The 27,803-nt window shown below is 41.7% G+C and overlaps 1 protein-coding gene across 1 annotated transcript; it reads left to right on the forward strand.

Moving 5' to 3' along the window:
• Positions 1-267: 267 nt before the first annotated feature.
• On the forward strand, positions 268-27,621 carry slc7a3a (solute carrier family 7 member 3a). The gene is made up of 12 exons (XM_056262060.1): positions 268-375; positions 20,470-20,914; positions 21,001-21,162; positions 21,708-21,879; positions 22,029-22,147; positions 22,288-22,510; positions 22,610-22,749; positions 23,124-23,226; positions 23,938-24,164; positions 25,157-25,323; positions 26,708-26,816; positions 26,900-27,621. Exons 2-12 carry the CDS (start codon positions 20,548-20,550, stop codon positions 27,043-27,045), a joined length of 1,935 nt encoding a protein of 644 aa, XP_056118035.1. The 5' UTR covers positions 268-375; positions 20,470-20,547; the 3' UTR covers positions 27,046-27,621.
• The last annotated feature ends 182 nt before the right edge of the window (positions 27,622-27,803 follow it).

Here is a 27,803-nt window from a genome sequence, read left to right on the forward strand (position 1 = left end):
GCAAGTTCTTTATTTACTAGTGGGATGGATTTTTTGAGTTCTAATGGCTTAGCGTGTTTTACGTAGTTTTGTCGATATGAAAGTGAATCATTTACTAAAATACTATAGATTTTCACGTTGGTGGGGGGCTTGCGAATGAATGAATGGGAACCCTCTCAAACTCAAAGCTGATTGTACTTCAGCGGATGGGTGGAGACACCGCGCGGCACGGTTTGTTTATCCCTACGTCATCGATAGCTCATTGGTCAGCGTCAAAACGTAAAGACTGACTGAAGCTGAGGATGAGGTCAGGCGTGATCACTCGCACACGGTCAACCAGACTAGGTAAATACAACAAACTGAAGTTATCGGCACCGTCGCATCAGAAACCAAGAGGTAACTTTTCACTCTTCTGAATATAATAGACATTGGCTTTTAGTACAACAGATAAGACCGTTTCAGTCCATCTTGACTGCAGAATGGATCCATTAGTGCACCGGTAACGTAAAATATATATGATGCAATCGAACTATTGCATGAAATCATCTTCTAAAAATTAACCTACAGCCCCGAAATTAACGCGAGCCTTTCAATATTTGCATCTATTAGGCCGACGTATATAACGGTAAGAAAAAAATATCTTTTTTTTTTTATAATGTAGGGTAACCTACGTTAGCATTGGACTCACTAGTGCACTCTGCAAAACAAGGAACAACTCATTTATGTGCATCAATTGTCAATATAGTAATATAATTAATATTTGATTCTACGAAATACATGCAATTATGTTTGCAAATACTGTTTGCTACTGTTGCAGACTTTTATATTCTTCAAACGATGTATTTTATTTATCATTCATTATTATATTTATTTTATAAAATTACATTTAATGACATACCCCAAATGATATTCGCCCTTCTCTTATTCTGTTATTGTGCGGGATTATTATTTGAAGAAGTAAAACGTGTGTCTTAGCGAGCTAGGAAGAACCATACCCAATGGCTCTGGGAAGCACGGACACCGCTAATTTAAATGTTATTCAAATGGTCTATTTAAATGTATTACATGCCTCGGTTTTGTTCCCTGCATTTGCTGTATTTTAGATTTGTTTCGCAAAACGTCGTGTTTTTAGTCTCGGTGCGTCGTGTTTTCATTCATTCACTCGACACGAGTTCCCGCTCATCATAGACACACGTTACTGATGACCGGAAGTTGTAGTTGTATCTGTTGTAAGAGTTGCATCAGCCCAGAACTGACTGACTGGTACCAGTTCAGACTGGCCAGATCTCACACCTAACAAATTATGCTGTTTGAATATTACGTCAGAAGGGTACCTTATTCATCCCGTGACGTTAATTGCATTTTGTTTGTGTTGCCATATATATAGGCTATATCTATTAAAATAGTCTTATATAAATATTGTAATTTACTCTGCTAAACAAAATCCATTTTAAGGTAATTGCTGTGTTTTGGAACGCGATAGTCGGTTCGGTTGCATGCTGGTCTAATCCGCATCAGAATTTTTTTTTTTTTTTTTTTTGACAGCTTTTAAACAACTTTTTTAGACTGCTACAACAGAAAACTTATTATGCATATTATGTATACAATTAAATAATATAATACTAATGATCATTATTATTACTACATATTGACTACTTAATACATTATTCTAATAAATCCTTTGAATATAAATATATATATATATATATTTATAATTTTTTAAATAATAATTTAAATATATAGGATACTTGACCTGTGAACACCATTGTTTCCTGTTTAATGGACAGTGGTGTAGTGACGTTGTTGGGTTTTATTTTTTAGAGATCAGCCAACATCGGTAGTCCGAATATCACAGCACCAATGCACTTACATTTTGCGTCTATGTATATTGTGTAGAGAGTACCCGTCCTGTTTATGTAACATTTTAAAAATCATCAAAATGGTTATATAAATCAAATTTATTATGAAACAAAAGGCAAAAACAATTATGTATAGATAGTTTAGTTCTGTCTACTCTGCACTTCTTGGCTCATCTCTTCTTGTATTCATTAAATTCATCTCTTACGGGCTCCATTTGAAGTTATCTGCATTGTTCACACAAGTACGAGGCATCTCTGCTCATTTTGGCTAAACAGAAAAATGTGTCCCTCTGCAAAACAAATAAGAGAGCACAACGCTGCATGACAGGGGTGCAAGAAAAAAAGTTCTTGGAGGGCCACAGCCTGGCAGAGTTTAGCTTCAACCTTAATTAAACACCAGATCCAGATCATCAAGTCCTTCAGGCTTATTTGGAAACCACAGGTATCTGTGTTGGAACTAAACTGCAGGGCTGTGGCCCTCCAGGAATTTAGTTTTGCACCCCTGCTATATGATTTCTAGAGCTGATATAGGGCAATTTGATTAGCAGAGTGATGTATGCTTCATTATGATTGCATCATTTTGATTTTGTAGGAATAATATGATGCCTTTCATATAATGTATGACGCAATGCCAGCTTCAGATTGCATCATTCATTGTTTTGCCTAAAAAGCAGAAACTGTCCAAACCCAGTCATAGATTTATTCATAGATCCATGCCGTTTTACACAAAGGGAAGACGCAGATATTTCCCTGCGGTTTGGCCTCTAATTTACACAGAAAACCCTGTTTTTATCACAGAAAACGATTATTTCTAAAAACTCCGGCCAAAGTGGAGCTTTCTGATAACGCCGGTTATGGGTTGCATCGTCAACTCGGAGAAACGGGGTTTTAGGTTCTCAAGCGTCTCATTATGCGCCAGAAAATGCTTAACGTCATGTGAGTGCCCTATGTTTACAGTTTGTTTGGCTACTGATCGTGGATGCTGTTAAGGTGGTACTCATTTTTACTTTAGTGCAAACTTGCCTTGTAGTCTAAAGCGACATTAAGTAACTCAACTTCGCTGTCTGTCCACACAAACGAACCTTGAATGTTTGTTGTTTTGAAAGGAACAGGAAGTCGCTCGTGTTATTCGTTGTTGTTGTCGATTCTGAGGATTCTGATTGGCTTGTATGGCTTTATTCTTCTCCCTACACTGCCGCCCATAGGTTTGGCATAGTTATGATGGCGCTTGACGGCGTATTTATGCGGGTTGATGTAAATTACAACTTTCTTGAAAACGATGTTGTGTGCACGATGTTATTATTGAAAACGGAGGGGGGAAATATTCGTTTCTCTAAATACCCGGCTAAGTGTAAATGTGGCCCCAGTCTGTGGCGAGCAGGACGAGGTCGAGGGTCGTGGGAGAACGGCGCGAGGCCAGTGGCGTGATTGATAATGAGCGACACCTGCGCAACGCTCCGGTCTCGTATCTCTCACGGAGGAGCTGAAGCATAAAGGAGGAGCGACGACAGTGAAGATCGAGAGAGGAACAGGCCTGATTTTATGTTGTGTTGTTTTATGATGTGTGGCGGCAGTCGACCGTGAGGGACTGCCGTCTTTACTTTCGTTTTTGTATTTGTTTATTTATTAGGGCGGCAGTGGCTCAGTGGTTCATGTTGGTTGTCTACAAACCGGAAGGTTGGTGGTTCAATCCTCGGTTCCACCTGACCAAGTGTCGAGGTGTCCATGAGCAAGACACCTAACCCCAGCTGCTCCCGACGAGCTGGATGGCGCCTTGCATGGCTGCCGTCGCCCGTCGGTGTATGAATGAGTGAGTGAATGGGTGAATGTGAGGCAAATTGTAAAGCGCTTTGGTGGCCATTGGGTCTGTGAAAGCGCTATATAAATGCAGTCCATTTACCATTATTAAAATTGTTGAACGTTCGCCGGTTCCCGCCTCCTTATTCCCATAACATCTGAACCCTGTTACACAGTCAAAGGTGTATTTTAGTCATTTCTGGTTCAAATTTAGATCCCTTCCATTTATTACTTACTTATCCTCCGCCATTCCCAAGTCAAGGGTCATATACTGACCCAATATCGTGTCTTAAATTGGAGCCTAGAACTAGAGCCAGGCAACAATTTTAAGCATAATTTTGATTCTCAGTGACCCAGAATTTGTAAAGTTTGACTACATTTATTTCAGAAGCATTTTGGCTGTAGACCAGTGTAATCAGTTAAAGGGATACTCCACCCAAAAATGAAAATTCTGTCATCATTTACTCACCCTCAAGTTGTTGCAAACCTGTATGAGTTTCTTTCTTCTGCTGAACACAAAGGAAGATATTTTGAAGAACGATTGGAACCAAACAGTTGTTTGGCACCATTGGCTTCCATAGTAGAAAAAAAAAATACTATGGAAGTCAATGGTGCCAAAGTTCCAATCGTTCTTCAAAATATCTTCCTTTGTGTTCAGCAGAAGAAAGAAACTCATACAGGTTTGCAACAACTTGAGGGTGAGTAAATGATGACAGAATTTTCATTTTTGGGTGGAGTATCCCTTTAAGTAGAAAAGTGCAAATTATGGTTAAACTAAACTTTTCATATTTTCTGATCACAGATTATGACGGAAAAAACACTAGACAGTGGTGGCTTGCTGTACAAGAACCCATTAATTTACCTCTCATTATTTGTTGATTGTCACCAAGAAATTTAAATCGACAATTCTTCTTTTTTTTATGGTATATTTTAGTATTTATTATAAATTGTTTGTCTGTGGATGTCATTATTGTTTTTTAAAATTCATGTGCCCTCATAATCTTTAAAGGCCTACTGGAGTGCCTTGAAAAACGCAGTATTATTCAATGTGTTGGCGTAAATTCCACTTAAAGGTTCTCTAAGCGATCCTGGGTGACGTCACTTCTTGTTGACGTTCGAACTATTGTCAAACAAAACGGAGGCTAGCTAGACCCTCCCTCCTCCTCATCCGCACACTAACCCCCCAAACCACATCCCCAAACCCTTCATGTCGGTCATTGGCTGGAACAGTTTGTTATGTTTCGGGGAGCGGGTCGCCGCAGTTTATTTTTGTTGCTGTTTGTGGAGCCTGGGCTGTCTACAGAGATCGTGTTTCTTTACAATGTGTTCAAGGGACAGGCAGCCAGCGGATAGTGAGGAGATGTTTGCTGTATGTGACAAAAAATGTTTTGGCCTAAAAAACGCGTGACATCGCTTAGAGCACCTTTAAACAAGAAGACAGGGTGTGGCAAATTGAACAGCTCCTCCCCTTTTTAAAAATAGCAATAGCCTTTCATTTATCACAGCTCCACTACAGGGTTATGCTCAGTAAAGCCGCAGTTTCCTTCTAATCTCTAACTGTTTCTCCTCCTAATCTCCTCCATATCACTTTAAAATACAGCATTCTGTGCAGAATTCAAATGGGTTCGATATATTTTGTAGTCTCAGCCGACTCCTGCATATGGTCCGCTCTGTGCTATCGTGTCTCTGGATGTAGAAAGTGACTGATTTTAGACTCAGCGACAGTGTCTATTTATAATGTAGGGGGCAGAGTTTCAGATTCTAGAGAGCATTTGATTGGACAGAAAATCTAATGAGAAGCTGAAGTGCAGAGTGATGTCATCAAAATCATTGATCATACTGGCGGAAGTGAGAGACTGTAAGTTTTGAATGCTTATATCTTCTAAATGTGAATGTTGTCATTGTTTTTGAGCAAACTAGCTTATAGATAACAGACTAACATATTCATACTAAAAGCCAAACAACTTCATAGACAGTATAAGAAGTGGACAGAGCCATCTCATTGGAACTCAGTTGAGACAGTTGAAGCCCATTTTTAGCGATTTTTGAGCACTTCCGTTCCTGACGCGCAGACTCAAACCGACTCAAACTAAGCTTGATGACGTGAGCAACCTGTCTGACAGATGTTAATCTTCTAGTAGCTGTGCGTGAAAATTGCCAACGTTAATCTTGCAGAGACGGGGAACTTGAGCAAAGAGTTCTTTGGCGTGAGTGAGCAGGAGTAAGTATTCCGTTGCTTTTATGGACTCATTATCTATGGGCTTCTCCCTTGACGGGGCGTCCCCCCGATTGCCTGCGAGCTTCTCCTCCTGTCTGTACGGTAATTTCTGTACAGCGCGACAGAGAGTCGAGTGGTTATGACGCTGTACGAAAGCCTGTCCTAGGAATCAGAGTTGTTTGCCACACGGACCGAATATAGTGGTACACACAGGAAGACTGTCTTGGGGAATGTTCACCTCTTCACGCTTATTTATGTTTGTTTAATGCGTTTATGCCTTGATGTAAGTACATCTGCATATATATGTTTATTGAATGTATGTGTTTGATGTCCCGCGATCGTTCTACGGTTGTTATCGGCGCGTTTGGAGCGCCGTAGCGGCCGTAATTTGCCGCGAGATAAATCCGCTAATGAGTATTAGCATTGGAAGTATTCTCAACTGTGTAACCAATGTGTTTTATATTAGTAACATACCATGGTACAGTGTATTATGTTTATCGTATTTGTTTTATTACCATGCCAGTGTGTAAATTATTTTCAGAATACAATCTTAATTATATTTCTTTATTGTTCCTTTAGACCATTAATACAGACATCATTGCCAATGAATAACTAATCCAGATAACCACCCAAAGACTGTACAATAAAACATCTCTGTGAAGAATCTTCTCTCCGCTCCCTGATTCTCTGACCGGAATCAAGTCCATATTTGGCCGCCTCAATCAGCGTATTATTATAGTAGTAGCACGCCTCAGCTACATAAGTGGTCCTTCGAGCCGGATTGAGAGCAAACCGAACCAATATGGACAAAGCAGAAAGTGACCTATCTGAGGCAACGTCCAGACCTCGACGCAAGATTAATCTGCCCACACATCTGGATGATTATGATGTTGCATACCACCCTGCTGGGGACCTTCCTCCAAAGGCTTCCTCTCACTGTCCTAGTCAGCCCCGAAGCAGCTCGAGGAAAACGTCTCGCAGTGGTATCAGCGCTCAATCCAGGACCAGTAGGCGTTCCATTACGTCCGCTGGCGTTTACGTCCCACCAGAGCTCTCTAGCGTCCAAACTGCTATGTTGGAGGAGAAGATCAAACAGAGACAGTATGACAGTCTAAAGCAGCAAGTAGTAGAGGACTCGCTGATTGATCTGGAATACCAAAGACTGCAGGTACAAGCTAAAGAAGCTCAGCGCATGCAAGAGGAAGCGCTAGCCACAAAGGAGGCTCTGTTGAAACAACTAGAACGACAGCGCAAGCTTCAAGAAGCAGAGACTGAACTCGAAGTAGCTAAGCTTGTATCCTCTATGCTCTCTGTAGACTCTAGATCGACCACTCCAGTCCCTACAGACTCTGGTTCTCCAAATGTTCAACAGCTTGCATCGGAGCGGAGCCAGGCTTGTTCACCACAGCTTATGTCTTTCGAACCTCAGCAGCTCCCCTTCCAGTCACCCGCTGTGACGTCAACGCTGCTGCCCTGTCTTACAGCACTGCCTGATCCTGAGGTCTCTGCAGCGAAACCTAGACCGCCACATTTGGCCTCACCTGCTCCGCACTCATCGGATGCACCCATGCCCACTGCACGTGACCCAGGGCCACAAGCATTCTCATCGCTAGTCCCTGACGTTGCACCATTGCCTTCTACTGCCGTGCCAGTACACTGTGTGTCATTACCGTCGAATGTGGCCCCTCAATCTTCAGGAGTGTTCACCATCCCGACGTCCACTGCGTACCCCATGAGTAGCGGCATGCAGCGTGTGACACAGCAGCCTGTTACTGCCACATTACCTACCCATCGCTACAGGCTACAACAGACAGCAACAGCGCCGGTGACAACACTTCCAGGTCCATCGCAGCTCCCTGTCTTCAGCCACCAAGCATCGGCGACGGCACTTCATGCTCCTGGTTATGTCAAAGCATCTGTGCCTCTCCCCCCTACTGCCTACTCACTTCAACCGAGTCCAGAGCTTCTGATCGCATCAGCCTATGGCATTCCACGACCCACGTTACCCGTTTTCGAGAGTGGTGCTGAGAGTGACTTTGCTTTGTTTAAGTTAGCATTGGACAATTTGTTGAGTAATCACCACCATATCAGTGAACAGTATAAATACCATGTTCTCTTAAGTCATTTGGAACTTCCTAGTGCGCATCAGCTAGCTAAATCCTTCATGTATCATCCACAGCCTTACACTGCTGCTCTGCAGGCACTTCAAGACAAGTATGGACAACCACGACAGCTTGTTCAGTCCGAGTTGGGCGCCATCTTGAGCACCCCACCTCTTAAGTTTGGTGATGCTAATGCCTTTGACTCATTTGCATTGTCATTACAGTCTTTAGTGGGTATGCTGAGAACTCTTGAAGGCCCGAATGGTTACGAGCTTTTGTGTGGCTCGCATGTAGATCGTCTCTTGAGTAAATTGCCACCAGCCTATCGCGACAGTTTTGTTGAATACTGCCTAAATCGAGGTATTCTCCAGACCGGCACCGACAAGACCTACACATTACCTGATTTCGCAGACTGGCTCCAGATCAAGTCCCAAGCGAAACGCATCTCTAGCAGAGCAGTGGCTATGTTCCAGAGTGAAACTCCGAAGCCCTTTGGTAGAGCTAGAGGAGCACTTTATCCAAGAGGGCAGCCAAGGCCAGTTCTCCTGACACGTGAGAGTGTAGCTAAGACTCCTGAGTCGACAGCCCCTAAGTCCAGCTCCAAGCCCAAGCCATACTGTCCCCATTGTGACAACAGTGATCACTATCTCAACTCTTGTGAGGCATTCAAGAAGTTGACTACTTCCCAGATTGCATCTTGGATTAAAGATTGTAAACGATGTTGAAGATGTGGACGGTCCCATGCTGTAGAGTCTTGCAACCTCAAACGTCCATGTAGAATCTGTAAAGAGCTACATCTCACAGTTCTTCACGATTCCATCAAAGACACTACCAGTGCTGTCCTCACCGTCAGCCTCCCATCGACCTGGGTTTACTTGGACAGACCGAACCGTACACCCAGAGTCATGCTGAAGGTCATCAAGGTCCTCCTTCACAATGGACACCACACAATGGAGGCACATGCAGTTCTTGACGATGGGTCAGAGAGAACACTCGTGCTTTCCCCAGTCGTGCAGCAGCTCAAGCTTACCTGTACCCCAGAGTTACTTCATTTACAGACTGTTCAGCAATCTCACACCGAACTCGAAGGTTCGTCCGTTTCCTTCGAGGTCTCAGCAGTCACCAAACCCATGCAGAGGTTCACTATCCCCAATGCCTTTACTGCGACTGGTTTGAGTCTTGCGGAACATAACTATCCAGTGGCTGCGCTCAAACGAGCTTATCGTCATCTGAGAGATCTTCCTCTTCCCCCGGTTGACAGAGTCAAACCACTACTCCTTATTGGTTCTGACATGCCGCACCTCTTAATGCCGATACAGCCTGCATGCAGAGGACCAGACGGAGGTCCAATAGCCATCAGAACACAGCTGGGATGGTCTCTTCAGGGTCCCATGAGCCCCAAGCAGCCCTCACGGTGTTATCAGCAGTGCCTTCATATCACCACCACTCCGCTTCAGGATGATCTGATTCGGCACGTCGAACGTCTCTGGCAAGTCGACACCTTCCCATACAATGAGAAGATGGTCACCAGGTCCAAGCAGGACAAAGACGCTCTCGCTATGCTCCAGAACGCCACAACCAGTGTGAACGTAGATGGCATTCAACGTTATGCCACACCATTGCTCCGACGCATGCCCATGACCATATTCCATACAGACAAGAGTGCTGTTCTTCCTAGTCTTCGAAGTACCGAGCGCAGACTGGCACGAGATCCTGAATTAGCAAAAGCCTACTGCACTGAAATCTGCAAGTTGGAATCTGCTGGATATGTAGCCAAGATAACTGCAGAAGAAGCACACAATACCTCGGAGTCCTGGTTCATTCCACACCATATCGTACAACACAATGGAAAGAACAGGATCGTCTTTAACTGTTCATTCCAACATCAGGGCCAGTCCTTGAACAGTCAGCTGCTTCCTGGTCCGATGCTGGGATCCTCTTTGTTAGGTGTGCTTCTGAGGTTCCGACAACACACAGTAGCCGTGAGTGGGGACATAAAAGCTATGTTCCATCAGGTACGCTTGTTGCCCAAGGACAAGCCAGTGTTGCGGTTTCTTTGGAGGGACATGTGCAGAGACCAGGAGCCTGAGATATATGAATGGCAGGTGCTTCCGTTTGGAACTACATGCAGCCCTTGTTGCGCCATTTACGCCCTCCAGCGCAGTGCCCAAGACCACCAGAACAACCAGGTCAGTCTGGTTAACATAGTTGAGAATTCCTTCTATGTTGATAACTGCTTGCACAGCACTTCGAACTCTGGTGAAGCTAAGGAGGTAGTTGATGGACTTCGTCAATTACTGTCTGAGGGAGGCTTCGACCTCAGACAGTGGGCCTGCAATGTACCCTCTGTAATCGGACATCTTCCTGCAGAAGCCCGGTCTGCTAACAGTGAACTGTGGTTGACAAAAGCCAGTACAGACCTACAAGAACCCACTCTGGGCCTACGGTGGGACTGTCTCAGTGACACCCTAGGCTATAAGTTGCGATCAACCGAGCATCTAGAGCCTACCATGAGAAACGTGTACAAGACCTTGGCCAGTCAGTATGACCCGCTGGGGTATATCATCCCGTTTACTACCCGGGCCAAAGTTCTCATCCAAGACCTCTGGAAGCAGAATTTGGGCTGGGACAATCCAATAACACCTTTACAGCTAAGAGAGAAGTGGCTAACTTGGATGCGAGAGATTCCTAATCTCCTTCAGCTGCAATTTCCCCGACCTTATGCCCCAGCCTGTGCTGATTACCCTAGTGCCATCCGGGAACTTCACATATTCTGCGACGCATCAGAAAGAGCATACGGCTCAGTGGCCTATTTGCGTACTACTGATGATCAAGGCCACATCCATGTTGCCTTTGTTCTGGCCAGATCCAGAGTGGCTCCCAGAAAATGCCTCTCCATGCCTCGTTTGGAACTGAGTGCAGCCCTGACTGGCGCCCAGTTAGCGACAGTGATCCAGACTGAGTTGCCTCATAAATTCCAGACAGTCACCCTCTGGTCTGACTCAACAACTGTGCTGAACTGGCTAACCTCTGAGTCCTGTCGCTACAAGGTATTTGTAGGGACGCGCATAGCAGAAATCCAGACCCTTACAGACACGGCTGAATGGCGATATGTTGATTCAGCTCAAAATCCTGCTGACCACATCACAAGAGGCCTGACACTGACCCAGATAGCAGGACCTCACCCATGGAGTTCAGGACCCGACTTCCTCCTTCAACCTTCTGATCAGTGGCCATCTACACCCGTCACTAAGGTAGAATCTGAGATCAGCGAGTTGAGGAAAACTGCATTCATCGGCACTGTCAAAGTTACCAATCAGTTACTTGTAGACCCCGATCAATTTCGCACATGGCTAGAGCTTATTGAGGCAACTGTCAGGTCCCTACACGGGGCGGCTGCTGCAACCAGTGACTCTTCACTGCAAGCTGATGACTATGTTGAAGCAGAGAAGCTTATTCTGGCCCAAGCTCAACAGGACTCATTCCCACTAGAAGTTCAAGCTTTGAAGACTGGACAGCTGATTCCAGCTACCAGCCGTTTGGCATCCCTTGCACCAGAGTACGATAAAGACACAGGTCTTATCAGAGTAGGGGGACGGTTACGTAGAGCTATTGACCTTGACCTTGATGCTATTCACCCTATACTGTTAGACCCTGGTCATTCTACAACGAAGCTGTTAATTAAAGAAATGGACAGCCGACTTCTGCATCCTGGTTCTGAAAGGGTGCTAGCGGAATTGCGTCGCCAATATTGGATACTTCGGGGTCGGGAAGCCGTCCGTAAGCATCAACGTAAATGCCCAGATTGTCAGTTCTGGCGAGCCAAGCCTGAAGTTCCCCAAATGGCCGATCTTCCATCCTGCAGGCTGCAACTTCACCAACCACCGTTCTATTTTACTGGAGTGGATTGTTTCGGCCCCCTTTCAGTCAAGATTGGTCGTCGCCATGAAAAAAGATGGGGTATCCTTTATAAGTGCATGACAACCCGATGTGTGCACCTAGATCTGTTGGAGCACCTTGACACTGATGCATTCCTGCTCTCTTTGCATCGCTTTATAGCAAGACGAGGTAAGCCCATGGAATTGCTATGTGACAACGGCACCAACTTTGTAGGAGGAGACCGCGAACTGCGTGACACTTTTGATGCCATGGCACCCAAGCTTCAGGAGCTGCTTGCTCCACAGAAGATCAGATTCCGCCACATTCCACCTAATGCTCCTCATTTCGGAGGAACCTGGGAGCGTGAAGTTAAATCTGTAAAGACTGCACTGCGGGTTATTCTGCGAGAGCAAACGGTGCCAGAGCCAGTGCTGCGGACGTTGTTAGCGGAGGTTGAGGGTATTCTAAATGCCAAGCCTCTCGGCTATGTATCCTCCGATGTAGCAGACGTTGACCCAGTGACGCCAAACCTGCTCCTTATGGGCCGTCGTGATGCCTCCCTACCTCAAGTCTTTTTCGACTCTACCAACCTGCTCGGAAGACGCAGATGGAGACATAGCCAGGTGTTGGCGGATCAGTTCTGGACTGCCTTTATCAGAGATTACCTCCCAAGTTTACAGGAGCGGCAGAAGTGGAGAAAGGATGGCAAAGAGCTAACTGTGGGCGAAGTCGTTCTCATTGTTGATCCCCAACTTCCTCGTGCCTTGTGGCCTGTGGGCACGGTGTCTGAGACATTGGCTGGACCTGATGGGAAAGTTCGCGCTGCTCGCGTCAGTGTTAATGGGAAATCCTACACTCGTCCAGTTGTTAGGTTGATTCTACTTCCGCCTTTTGAGGAGGATCATTAGATACTGTAGACAGACTTTCTGTGTTTTCAATTCTCCAGTCAGATAATTGGGGGCGGCTGTGTACGAAAGCCTGTCCTAGGAATCAGAGTTGTTTGCCACACGGACCGAATATAGTGGTACACACAGGAAGACTGTCTTGGGGAATGTTCACCTCTTCACGCTTATTTATGTTTGTTTAATGCGTTTATGCCTTGATGTAAGTACATCTGCATATGTATGTTTATTGAATGTATGTGTTTGATGTCCCGCGATCGTTCTACGGTTGTTATCGGCGCGTTTGGAGCGCCGTAGCGGCCGTAATTTGCCGCGAGATAAATCCGCTAATGAGTATTAGCATTGGAAGTATTCTCAACTGTGTAACCAATGTGTTTTATATTAGTAACATACCATGGTACAGTGTATTATGTTTATCGTATTTGTTTTATTACCATGCCAGTGTGTAAATTATTTTCAGAATACAATCTTAATTATATTTCTTTATTGTTCCTTTAGACCATTAATACAGACATCATTGCCAATGAATAACTAATCCAGATAACCACCCAAAGACTGTACAATAAAACATCTCTGTGAAGAATCTTCTCTCCGCTCCCTGATTCTCTGACCGGAATCCAGTCCATATTTGGCCGCCTCAATCAGCGTATTATTATAGTAGTAGCACGCCTCAGCTACAGACGCAATCGTTAGCCTATTTTTACTAAATCTGTTTCTACGGGGCCATAATGTAACATACAAGGTAATGGAGCCCTTTATACATTGTCGAGTTTCTTTAGAAATAAATAATGGACAAATGGAGTCTTTAAACGCCTCAGATGTAAAGTTATTCGCTGTCAAAGTGATGCCAAAATGAATGGGAGTCAATGGAAATGCTAACGCAAGTGAAGTTCTGCTACAACATGGCGGCACCCGGCCGCCTTCAACTTCCGGTCGATGGATTACCCCCTTGAACAACTTGGGAACTTTAAAGGTGCAGTATGTTATATAGACAGCTAGTGGTTGAAATGGGTATTGCAGTCCAAATGATAAATATTGGAGAGGGTTGTTTCTCCCACCCCCTTCTCCTAATACTCGATGCTCACTTTGCTAGATTGCTAGATTGAGGACACAAAACAGGAACGACTGAAATTGGCAATAGTAGGCGACGAGCCTTAGGCCGTGTGTCCACCAAAACGTTTTTAGCCAGCTGAAAACGTTAGACGCTCTGCTGAAAACGCCTAGCTGTGAGCGCATGAGAGCGTTTTGGAAGCGCAGCGTTTTTTCCGTTGAGACGTTTCGTTGCTATGATACAGAATATCCGCAGCACAGTTTACTTGTAACTGATTTCGCAGGTAATTTGTTTCATACTAAAAAAATATTTTTCATCCATTTTGTTCGGTTTGCTCTGCTGGTTGATGTCGTTGTACAGAAAGAATGTTGTGACAGTTGGTCGCTGTGATATTAGTCCCGCCCCTCCTCCACTGTGATTGGACGGTTGGTGAAAAGTGACAGTGATGAGCGCTGCGTTTTATCCAAAAGTTGAAAAATTGTCAACTCTTGGCGACCAGTAAAAACGCCGGGCGCTCAGCGCTTCAGCGTGTAAAAAATGCCGAACGCTCAGCGCTTGAGCGTTAAATACACGCTCAGCGCCTCGTTGCGCTCATGGCGTTTAAAAAACGCGGCGCTCCCATTGAAAACGTACGCCAGGCGCAAGTAAAAACGCTTTGGTGGACACACGGCCTTACACTATAAGTTGATGACTTAATTTATCAGTGTTTAATATGCCTCTAGTCTGGACATAGAGCTATTTAGATGGATGCCAAGGCTTTTTAGGTCAGATGGAATCTGTGATCTCTGACCCAGTTTGTTGGGTTTCATGGCTACAATATGCTGTTTTCTGCCAACTGGCAACCCGGGGTGTCAAAATACTAATGGGTAATTTATAGGTCTGTGTATCGATTCCAGTTCGATTCGATTTCGATTCGCAAGCTCTCAATTCGATTCGAGTTTCAATTTCTAAATTCGATTTTGATTCCCGATACGGCTCAATGAATATAGATTTGATACAAATACTATATTTATAAAAAAAGAACAATGAACTAAAGTGGTTCCTAGTGGTTAATTAATAAAAAGAAATTAAGAGCCTCAAACCCGTGTACTGAACTTTTTATTTTAGGTACACTTGGGTGCACCTAAAAAAAAAATGCATACAATGAATAGACAGGATTTTAATGCAAGATGAAAAACTGAGGCTGATAATTGGACAAGTCAGAACAGATGCCTTGATCAAACAGGATCAGGATGTTTAAGATAAAACAATCAAATCTCTAGCCTGGATGCCAGCCCGAACCCCGCCCACAACATTTTTGGTCGGGAAGTTCGGTCTGGACTCGATCCATTGAGGAGTAATTATGATTGGTTCAGAATTAGTCGGGCCAATCAAATTGCCAGGGCGGGCTTTATACGATGATGGACAGATGATCTGCAGTTACGTAATCATCGCGTTATCAAAGAGCGCTTGGGTTGAACTGGTTTCCCTCAGAGATGACTGCAGCTGGAGAATTGAGATGTATAGATTCCGCTATCGCGTCTGTTGTAAAATAAATCGACAGCGCATTAATTTTAAAAGACGAACAGAGAACTGCAATCAAGCCATTTGTCGATCGGAAAGATGTGTTTGCCGTCCTTCCTACGGGATTCGGCAAAAGTTTAATTTATCAGCTGGCTCCGATGGTCGCTAAGAAGATGGGATGCAATGAAAACCCTGTGGTTGTTGTGGTTTCTCCTTTTGTCGCACTCATGGAGGACCAAGTAAAAGAAGCAACACTCATTATTTTACTACTTCTTCCAGCGTAGTTGAGTTCTGTTGTTGACAACTTTGCGTAGCTCATAAAAAAAAACACTTACTGCGTTGCTCTGATTGGTTGTAGGTCAATCCAATTGAGTGCAGAGTTTTGTTTTTTTCTGGTTTGGTTAAGACACGCCTCAAAGCCCTATGGAGCAGTATCAGACTCACATTCTGACTAGAATATGAGTATGACGAAGTCAGGCTATCAAATCTCACATCATTAGCTGTAACATTGACATACAAGCCTATGAACAGTGTAGGAAAACTAATACTGGCTTTTGGATGTTGAATAAATAAAAATGGAAAAAAATCGATTCTTGGCCTTTGTGAATCGATATTGAATTGGCCACGTTTTGAAAAAACGATAAGTTGAAAAATCAAATATTTTTGCCCAGCCCTAGTAATTTAGTACTGGGTGGAATTACACACACCGAAACAAAAACAGACATTCCGACAAGGAGCGCAGCGCATATTTCAAAGTAGAATAACTGGCTATTGTGTTGTATTTCTGAGAAACAAGTTTGTGAACTTACTCACACAAGATCACAGCATTAGCTAACCATCCATCCAATCAATTCCTAATAGACAAAATCAAGTCGACTGAAACACATTAGCATTTCTTTTGTAAAAAAATTTTTGTAAGTTAACGATTATGTTCATAATAGTGAAAACCTCAAGCTTGTTCAGTATATGATGAAGCATCTCTGGCTGTTATTTTGCATCTGTGGAGCCTTGTTAAAGCGGGCTGTGTGATGGCATTAAGCCAGCTATGTGAGAGGTTCCCAGGTTCATTCACAGCGCCATGTGCCTAAAAAAGTCCGTTTCATAACCATGAACAGTTTAGTTCTCTCGAAGAATGAAGCTCTCATGCTGGTTTCTGCTTGTAATATGGCACCGGTGTCCAGTGGATCCTGTGGATCCTTCAACAGTTTCGTAGTATCTCCTTCCTCAGCGGCATATCTTGTTGTTTGGCGCGAGAAGATATATATTCCAGTTCTGTGTTTATATGCACCGCATGTAGACTATGAAATGTCCATTTACCCACAGATATCATTTCATGCTTATAGGTCTTATCAGTCTGCTAAATCAAATACAACGTGATTAGATTGATCAAAAAGTAATACTGACCCTGATTTACTAAGAACCTGAGCCTGGGAATGATTGTTCCTACAAGGATTTTGCAAATCCCGTCATGAGGAGTAACAACAGTAATAAGACTGAATAGGCCTTTAATATCTCTCAATGGTCAAATGTATCATCAATCATGTCACAGATGGTTTAGAGTATGTAATTGGCCAGTTTAATTTTTTTAGGGAAATTGTTCTGATTAAACCTTGAATAGGGGGTTAGTGGGGTTTGTTTTGAAAGTTCAGATGTTGGGCAAACACATTTACTGAGTTGCAGCAGTACAAAATCCGTTCTGCGGAAAAGATAACAAAAACAACACCTAATGTAAACCAATAGAAGTCCTTACTCTCCTCCTGTTAAGAAGGTTAACCAGTTGGCGGGTCTTTATGTAAGCCTCTTAGAATCCAGTTGAGGTATTTATTTTGAGAAAAGCCCAGTGAGTCACTTCAAAACACTTAACATCTCACTCATTAATGGGTTACATAAACCCTTAATAGACATGATGAGCGCTGTTTCCTCATGAATAAGTCTGTGCATTCATTGATCAACATTGTTGCTACTAGCTTGCACTTCTAGTGTTCAAACTAAAGTAGGTCAATGACATTATGCTTATTTTTTTGTCCCAGCTATTAATTTGTTACAAAGGTGCTGCCTTCGATTTTTAAGTACAATCAACCTTGGATGTTTGAGTCATTTCGAAATGTTCATAAATACTATAATCATAAGCAATACTAAAATAACACTGGTTAGGTAAATATATGCATTTCTTTTTGATCACTACACAACATGACATTTAAGTTTCGATGTTTCTAGTAAATAATTACAAACTAGATTATGGAAAAAGTCATATATTTCATTCACCCACGTCAAGTGAAGCCAAATCGGAATGTTACAATAAAATGTGTAGGTCTCGTTGGTGTGCCAGTTTCCTCAGGATAACAGGCGTCATGGCATTCATGAATTTCTCATGGCCAGATCAAAAGCCTTACAGATTTAATTTCGCCTACGTGTCACCCATACCTCGTGGAGACCACAAGAAAGAGATTAGTAATGCCGCCCTCGCTGTGGCCTATCATAGATGTGTGTGCACTGTACGGCCCAAAAAGTATCTCCTGGTAGGGATTTGGGGAACATTTTCAAGGCAACTGATATCGAAGCACACTATAACCTCTACAACTGGTCAACTCTCCAAGTTACCTGGTACAAAGGAAGACACAATTCCAGACTTTCTCAACTGCTAGATATATCATTGCCACATTACTATGCTGTATACGTATATTCATTTCATGAAAACAAAAAGCAGTGAGTAGTGAAAGAAAGCAGCCATTGTGTGTGCGTTGTGTAAGACCACTGTGGCTTAAAGTTCTGAGCTGTTGCCCGGACTGAGCTTGATTCAACCCGCTAAGAATCTTGCCAGCTGCTGTGCCAAGTGAAACAAACCACCTTACAGATAAAAAGAGTCTATTTCAGCCCCTCTATTGTACAGTGAATTACAGGGATGTTTTTGTTCCCCCCTCCCCTCCCCCTACTCCTCTGTCCTCTTTGTCAAACCTGTCTTTGATCCAGGACACAGGATTCTTTGCGAGTATTTCCACAACTTTCATAAAGCCATTTTTAGCGATTTCATTGTTCTAGTTTTGCTGTTTTTGTGACAAGTTTTTTTTATAATTGTTAAGTAATTGATCTCCGTCGTGGGATAGGAAGTCAAATCGTCATGGCAGTGTGTGTGAAATGTAAGATCGGATCAACAATTGCAGTTGCAATCAACAGTTGCTCCATGTTCCAACTTTCTTCACTGTCATTGCATCAGTGTTTGGTTTTGATAGCTGTTGTTACAACTCAAGGTTTTGTTGTGACCTTGTTCGTGCTTGTGTTTCCAAATCATTTCTGTTAGACATCACTGTAAACGTCACCAGTGAGAATGATGTCCTAGGTAAAGAACTGCAAGGAACGTCAACAGTGTACTACAGTACTACTGCTGGCTCAGACATAAACATGACCATGTAACCTGATGAGCTAGCAGGAGTGCTTTGGAATCAGACAGCTCCGATAAGGAGTCGAGCGGGTCAATATGATACGGGTTCACACAGAACATTGTGGATCTTGTTGGTAGAGTGCAACAGTCAGTTTACATGTAGTAATAATTGAGCTACAGCAGGTTTTTGTGTAGGCGAGCTGAAGTCTAAAGAATACAATTGACACTGACTCATTTAAAAATGAATCAATTTCAGGGTCCATTGTGTATTGTCAATAGTGTAGCGAATCTAGTGATGTATAAAGCACTGCTCCTGGAGAAGTCACTTCCGAACCAAGCAGCTTTCTGTTGGTCAATGCAGCAAATCCACGTGACCAACTTAAACCCGTTGCAAAATCTAAGGTAAATATTTCGCCTTTGCGCAAAATTCTCAATCGTGTGGATTGATTCCTATTGAAATGACTGGATTTTGTATGCACGCTTTTACAACAGTCTTGGTTGCGGATGTGTCTATGCCGTTTATTTTCTCCATAGGGATATTCTTACAAAAGAGTTCTGAGCTTTGGATCACAGCATTACTTTTTTTGCAGTATTTCATGAGAAAGGGAGTTCACTGTTGAGCTCTTTTGTCATGGTTCTTTTATTCTATGGTCTGATTGGGAGTTCCAAAGCATTTCAGGATTGTGAGTAGTGTAGGTCTTCACTTTAAATATGAGTTTGTGTGTTTTAAATATATTTTAAATCACTCTGATTTGTGGCTTGTACAGAACTTCTATCATAGCATAAAACCTCTAGGGATGCACCAATATGAACATTTTGGTTGAACTTGATACCAAAATAATTCTTTATATTTGAAAGCCAATAACTGATATATTGGCTGATAAATCCAAATCCAAGTTGTTATATAATTTTTGAGAGCCTGATTACAAGTCTCACCATTAAAAGCCATGTCCCAAGCACACAATTATAATGTTCTCATGACAGACTTGTGTTGCACTTAACTGTATTTTGAAGTCAGTTCAATCATATTTCAAGCAAATCAAAACCATGATGGTGAACAGTGTGCATCTGAAGTGTCTCAGCTAAAGGAAATAATTCATAATATATCGGCCAAATTTTCTTATCAAGGCAATAACGATTACGGTTATTCAGCAAGTATGCAATAAATTGATTTGAAAGTAACAGCGAGTGAAGAATATTTATATTTATAATATTACAAATTATTCTCATTTTAAATAAATGCTGCTCTTTAGAATTTTCTACAAAGAATCTTGAAAAAATATATGACCGTTTCCACAATCGTTTTCATCATTGATAATAATAAGAAATGTATCCGAATGTAATAATATTTCACAATGGTACGGTAGTGTGTTATTTTTAAAAATATATATGAAAAAATGAATGTAAATTTGACACTTTTTGTCCTCTATCGCTTGATGTTGTCTTTGTCATTATTTTTCACTTTTGTTAATCATATCAGATACAGTCTTGATTGTGGACAAAACTTCCGCATTCATTTCATAACGTTTTTTGCCTGACCTTTCCTCCAGGAACACTTCTTTACTGGATCAGTCATCAGTGTGTAGTAAATTCCACTTTTATACACGGAACTCTTCCTCTGAGAATTCTGGGCAGCTGTATAGTTCCTTGTGCGGTAGGAATTATGAGAAAGAAAATTGGACTATGTCCTGACTAGACTGGTTAGATCAAACCTAGCCATACTGGCTTGGGCAATGACTCCCACACAGACACACCCCAAATGTTTCTAACTATTCCTTCCTGTTTTATGTGCTCTTTCAGACATAAGTAAAAGAGGGCTCCTAGGAACCAGCACAACAAAGAACCTTACCAGATTTGACACCTCATTCCACATTAACCATGGTGGACAAAATTGCCTCGTTTGGACACGCGCTGCTGCGCCGTCGTGCTCTGAACTGCTCTGGGGAGGAAACGCGGTTCGCTCGGTGTCTGTCCACTCTTGATCTGGTGGCACTCGGGGTGGGCTCCACACTTGGCGCTGGAGTGTATGTGCTGGCTGGGGAGGTTGCGAGAGAGAAGGCTGGTCCTGCTATCGTCTTATGCTTCCTTGTGGCCGCACTTTCCTCTATGCTTGCTGGACTGTGCTATGCAGAATTCGGTGCACGAGTCCCTAAGACAGGGTCTGCTTACTTGTACAGCTATGTAACAGTGGGAGAAATCTGGGCCTTCATCACTGGTTGGAACCTCATCCTCTCTTATGTTATAGGTACGTGTACTGTACTTGTTGATGATCATCTTAAAGAAATCCACTGTAACTGTAACTGAAATACAAAAGCTGGCTCTTGTTTTCAGGCACAGCTAGTGTGGCGCGAGCTTGGAGCTCTACGTTCGATAACTTAATCGAGCAGAAGATCTCGAACTTCTTCAGGGCTTCCATGGCCATGAAGGTTCCTGGGAAGGTTCTTGCGGAATATCCGGACCTATTTGCCCTCATTCTCATCCTGCTACTGACTGGTGAGAAATTTAAAAACAGAAATCATTATTTAAACGAGGCAAGGATTTTCATCATTAACTGTGCTCATCTTTTTTTAACTACCAGAAAAGCAGAGATAAACAAAAACTAATTATGATTAGGGATCCACCGATATTCAAATTCTGGCTAAAACCCATAAGCCAAGAATAATATTTTATAGCCGATAACCAATAAGTTATTGATTTAAATTCGACACTATTTTGTGTGAATAAATAAATAAAAAATCAATTGTTTTAAATGCTGGATATTTCATTTGGAGATTGGCTAAATATTACATTTAACATTGTTATTTAAATGAAAGATTGTTCAATTTAAGTGTTAAATACTAACTTTAAGTGAGCATTAGATGATGAAAAAATAACGGGTAAAAAATGGAAATGTACATTTTAATAATCTTTGATATTTAACAAATAAAGTTTACGGTTTAATTAGTGCCTTTTATACCTGTCTATCTGTATACCTGTATACATGTGAGTAAAAAAACAAACTAAAATGTAAATTATTAAACAAGCAATTTCCTCCTCAGGACTGCTTGCTTTTGGTGTAAGCGAGTCTGCTCTGGTGAACAAGATCTTCACTGGGATCAACCTGATTGTGCTGGGCTTTGTCATCATCTCTGGCTTTGTCAAAGGCAACACAGCAAACTGGAACCTCACATATCAAGACTTTGTCAATGATACAAATATTACAGAACCAGAGTAAGTTTGAGATGAAAAAATCCAGCTCAATGTTTCAGCCACAAGCTGCTGCTTTTAAAGTGGAGCAAATGAGGATCTCTTCCAGTTGTGAGAGGTGGATAATGTGATTTTCTTGCACAAGATTTGACAAATCTATTCTGTTCTCACAGACGGGTAGAAAGGATATTTGGAAGTGGAGGTTTCGCTCCGTTCGGCTTCAGTGGCGTCTTATCTGGCGCAGCCACCTGTTTCTACGCCTTTGTTGGCTTTGATTGCATTGCTACAACAAGTACGTCTCATAAATGTTGCAGTTTTAGAGCACGAATACTGATTGCTGAACATTTTGTTTTTGTTTCTCCTAAAGCCATCTGCGGACTGGAGTGAGTCATAATGTATGTGGTTCGATTTAACCTGATTTTTTTCCGGCAGGTGAGGAAGCCAAGAACCCAATGCGCTCCATCCCTGTGGGAATCGTGGCCTCTCTGCTCATTTGCTTCTTTGCTTACTTTGGTGTGTCAGCTGCTCTTACTCTCATGATGCCCTATTACAAACTCAACACCCAGAGTCCCCTGCCCGAGGCCTTCAGTTACGTGGGCTGGGCACCGGCACGCTATATTGTAGCTGTGGGTTCACTCTGTGCCCTCTCAACAAGGTAACTCAAGGACTTTTCTGATTGTCTTGTAATGTTTTCGTTCAACATTTTCCATTTATCTGAATTTGTTTTTATTTTTATTTCATTTTTTTATCGTAGCTTGTTGGGCTCCATGTTCCCCATGCCTCGAGTGATCTACGCTATGGCAGAGGACGGACTGCTCTTCCGTTCCCTTTCCAGGATGAACAAGAGAACCAGAACTCCACTGCTGGCGACTGCTGTGTCTGGAATAGTAGCATGTGAGTGACGTTCTTTGTTCTTTATTGGTTTGTGTTCCAGCATGTCCTAAATTTGCACAAATTACAGGCGTCTCATAATTTTTGTTAGAGATGCAGCACAACCACAGCCAATCAGAACATAATATACAGTTATGTGGATTTTGGACCTATGAGATTTCGCTGTGGGCGGGGCCACCCAGTGCAACACTGCAGAAATATGTGAGAAGAGTGTGTTGTCACGGCTGCTACTGAATAAAAACTTACATGGTAGCAATAGCTTTTATCTGGTTAGGATCTGGCATTTGATCTCTTAAAGGTGGTGGATGGTGTTATGTAAGATTTGAAATGTTATGGCTGGATATGTTTTGAAACCTGTTTGTTTTGTCTTCATTTAGCTCTCATGGCATTTCTGTTTGATTTGGCTGCATTGGTTGACCTCATGTCCATAGGAACATTGCTTGCATACTCTCTGGTGGCCGTGTGTGTCCTCATTCTCAGGTACGGTAAAACCTGCTCCACAAATACTAAACAATGGGTCTACTATTATATACTGTATAAAGTTTTTAGAGAGGTCATGTTGTAAAATAATGTTTCCCTGTGAATATATAACGTTAAATCCCAAAACTTGCATTATTTTATTTTTACATGACTATTTTCCACTCTAAAAAATATTTTTGCTACAGTTCCTTTAAGACTCCTATATGCAAATTGCCTCTGTTATGTTTGGCTAATTTTTTCGTACATTATTGTTCAAAAGTTTGGGGTCGGAGAAGTCACTTATGCTCACCAAGGCAGGATTTATTTAATCAAAAATACAGCAAAAACAGTATAACTGTTTTGGGTTTTAAAATGCAATTTATTTCCGAAGGAAAAAATCATTGTAATGTGCTGATTTGGTGCTCCAGAAACACAATTATAATTATATTATATTTTTTGGTGGAAACTGTGTTTTTTCAGGATTCTGTGATGAATAGAAAGTTAAGAAGAACAGCATTTATTTGAAATAGAAATCTTTTGTAACATTATAAATGTCTTTACTGTCACTTGATCAGTTTATCGCATTCTTGCTGAACAGAAGTATTTTTTCTTTCAAAAAATCTTGCTGACTCCAAACATTTGAATGTTATTGTATGTAAAATGATTGACAGTGCTGCATGTTGTGGGTTTGCTGTATGTAGTTTGACTCACTGCCAAACTTTTTGTCTCTAGATATCAGCCAGGCAACCTGAGCTCTTCCAGTCAGACTGAGAAACTGGTGGAACTGGTCGGTGGCGAGAAAGTGGCCGTATGTGGAGACAGTGGAGATGAATATGGCACAGAGCTGGATGACAATTCCCGCAAAGAGAAATTCTCCCTGAAACTCCTCCTGGTTCCCTCCAAGGACTTGCCAACCGAAATGTCGGGAACTATCGTCTACGGCACAACTGCTGTTATCTGTGAGTGAAGATTTTGCTTGTCACTTCTTGATAAATCTAGCTACTATTAAAGGTATAGTTGTCCCACCCCCTAAAAAAAAAAGCACTATAAAAGTGTGAGTTAGTCTAAATAAATAAAAACACTACAAAATTAAAACCAGTCGTTTTATATGGTACAAGTGGATTGAAGCATCACAACATTATAATGTACAGAATGAAAATGGATATCCATTTTGATATTTGCTAAAGATTACATTTAAGTGTTATTAAATCATTAGTGTTTTTTAAATATTAACTTGAGTGAGCTTTCTCAAAACGAAAAAAACAAAATCTAAATGTAAAAATGCAGGAATTGAGCATGCAAAAAAAAAAAAGATACGGTAGAGATGTATTGTGCATTTCTGGTGTGTGAATTTGTGCTAGAAATAAACACTACCATTCAAAAGTTTGTGGTCACAAAGTAAAAAAAAAAAAAAATTTAAGAAATTAATATTTTATTCAGCGAAGACACATTAAACAAATGAAGCCACAGTAAAGACATTTAATGTTACAAATATTTCTATTTTAAATAAATGCTGTTCTTTTGAACTTTCTATTCATCAAAGAATTCTGAAAAATAAAAATGTATCATGGTTTCCACAAAAATACTGTTTTCAACATTGCTAATAAATTTTTGTCTTGAGCACCAAATAAGCTATATTACAATGATTTCTGATGAAATTCAGCTTTGCCATCATAGGAAATATATTAAAACTGAAAACTGTTATTTTAAATTGTAATAATATTCGCAATATTTCCGTTTTACTCTTTCATCAAATAAATGCAGCCTTGGTGAGCAAAAAATACTTGTTTCAAGAACATGATAAAATACCCAAACTTTTGAATGGTAGTGTATTTACACTGTACCCGGTTCTACATTTGTATCTGTGTTATTTGTATTTATCTGATTCAGTGATATAGATAATGAGCTGAGCTGATTATGGACTAATTCCAATATCCTCTTGTCTGCGTAGCTGCGCTGATCACCGCGCTGTGTGTGGTATTGGCTCTGCGTCTGGAAGCCATCGTGAATCTTGAGATTGTGTGGGTGATGACGTGTGTCATTCTGGTCCTGCTGTGCATCCTGTGTGTCATTGTGATCTGTAGGCAGCCTGAGAGCAAGGAAGCTCTCACCTTCAAGGTACCAGATGTCCTTGTTATTGAATTTGCCTTTTTATTATGCCATAAATCTTTGCCCGGGCTTGAACGTAAGTACTGAACTTGCGTAAAAGGAAATGCGCTATTAGAACACAAATACAAATAAGGGAGAGTTCACCCAAAAATGAGGGTTTGGCAGCATTTATTCACCCTGATGTCATTCCAAACCTGTATAACTCTCTTTCTTCAGCTGAACACCAAATACTTACACTCTTTTAAAGGCTGGAATACAGTACATTACTTTTGCCCATATTTTTGCCCTAATTTACAGCCTGGATGAGTTGACGCTAATTGCCAAAAGTCACAGACTCTGATGTATGATGCCTAGTGTTTTAAAATTTGTTCAGCCTCAAAGTGTTAGTTCATCCAAAAATGATGAATTGCTCACTCTCATGTTGTTCCAGACCCATAAGAATTTCGTTCATCTTCGAAACACAGCTGATGATATTTTTTTATGAAATCTGAGAGCTTTCTGTACCTCCATTAAATGTCTATTCACCCAAAAATCTGGCAGTTCAAAGTGTTCATAAAGAGATCATAAAATAGATCCATGTGAATCTAGCGGTTTAAAGTCTTCTAAAGAGACACAATCACTTTATATGGTTAACAGATTTAATTTAGGCTTTCATTCACATATAAACATTGATCAGCCAACATGCATAGAGCACTGAAAAAATGAAAATTCTGTCATCATTTAGAGATGACGTGTCATTCCAAATCAAGTCTACGCAACTACCAATTTGACGCTTCAAAAGGTTCATAAAGATATCATAAAATTAATCCAATTTTCTGAAGAGACTCGATCGCTTTATATGATGAACAGATTGAATTTAGGCTTTTATTCACATATAAACCCTGATCAGCGAACATATACAGAAGCTCAACCGAACCTGCTTGATGGACGAAAACAAAGCTCATTGGTTCTTGCAGAAGCTCAAACGTGCTGCGTAACACATGAGAATGAACCTCATTGGTTCTTGCACGTCAAGCGAACATGCTTGAGCTTCCGTTTACCATAACTAATGTGTGTTGTTCAATGTTTGTTTATATGTGAATAAAAGCCTAAATTAAATCTCTTAATTAATTAAATAAAGCGACTCTTAATAAAATGTGGACTAAACCGCTCGATTCATATGGATTAGTCTTACAATCACTTTATGACCTTTTTGAAGGGTCAAAGTGGTAGTTGCGTAGACTGTCAGTGGAGGGACAGGATTCTTCAGATTTCATTAAAAATACCTTCATTTGTGTTCCGAAGATGAACAAAAGTCATAAGGGTTTGGAACAACATGAGGGTGAGTAAATGATGACAGAATTTCCATTTTTGGGTGAACTATCCCTTTAAATGTAAATCTTTCTGTGTGCAGGTGCCTCTGTTACCTTGGCTGCCTCTGTTCAGTATCTTTGTCAACATCTATCTCATGATGCAGCTGGACATGGCCACCTGGTGCCGCTTCTCTGTGTGGATGGGCATCGGTGAGTACATCTGTTGTGTGATAGCGCCATGTTTGTTTCCTTCGTTCCAAACCTCCCATTTCTTCTCTCGTGTCCATTCCCAGGTTTCGTAATCTACTTCGGCTATGGTATCCGGAACAGCACAGAGGCCATGAACAGCTCCCTCCGAAAATACGAGCCAGCCCTTCAGAACAAAAGCCCCATATATCTAGGCGTTGAAGAGAGTGAAGTGGAGGGCATTTCCCCTTGATAGGGAGAGAGAACGACGGGCATATAAATGTTCGTTAAAGTCTATATTTGATGTGAAAATCATGCCTCATTTATTGAAGAGACTGCCCCAAACATCTCAATTGAAAAAAGGATTTCTCATCCTCTCAAAATTATCAGGGTCCTCTTAGAAAATCCCTAAGAGTTTTCCGTTAGAGGTCGTCGTGCAGCTTTGGCGCTTCAGTACTGTAGATGCTGGTTTAAATGTCCCTGTGTCTGCTGCTGTAATCACTAGTACTGTTATGGCTATATTGTCTGGCGGACAATGAGCTGACTGTGTAAAGGGTATTTTTGTTTTTCGTGTTCGAGCTCCAAGCACATTGTTTGTGCTCTAAACTAAAGCATTTGGATTCTGAATCCAAAATGGTCTCCTTCTGCCTCCTGGTTTTTCAGCATGAGGTCCTGAATTACAACAGGGACCCCTAGTGTTCACCGTGCAGAATGTGAAAATGGCAAGAGAGTATCGGTGGTCATTTGTTACTGTCAGGTTGAAGAATTGAAACTGAAAAAAAAGTGTTATTGGACATTATAAAATCCCATGTGTATGAGAGTTGAATGTAAGAGAAAAACGGTTTTCCATTTCCTAAGAATGACAGAGTGGTATTAGCCCTGCTGTATGTTGGGATAATGATATTGGGTGTTGTGGTATAAATTGATAGCTTTTTAAAGTGTGAGAGTTTTGAATGGACCATGAGGTTGCGCCAGAAATTGTTCAGTTTTACAAAATACTAAATTATTTTG

The sequence above is a fragment of the Rhinichthys klamathensis genome, unplaced genomic scaffold, assembly GCF_029890125.1.
Source record: "Rhinichthys klamathensis goyatoka isolate OS25496 unplaced genomic scaffold, OSU_Roscu_1.1 h1tg000191l_1, whole genome shotgun sequence".
Taxonomy (NCBI): domain Eukaryota; kingdom Metazoa; phylum Chordata; class Actinopteri; order Cypriniformes; family Leuciscidae; genus Rhinichthys; species Rhinichthys klamathensis.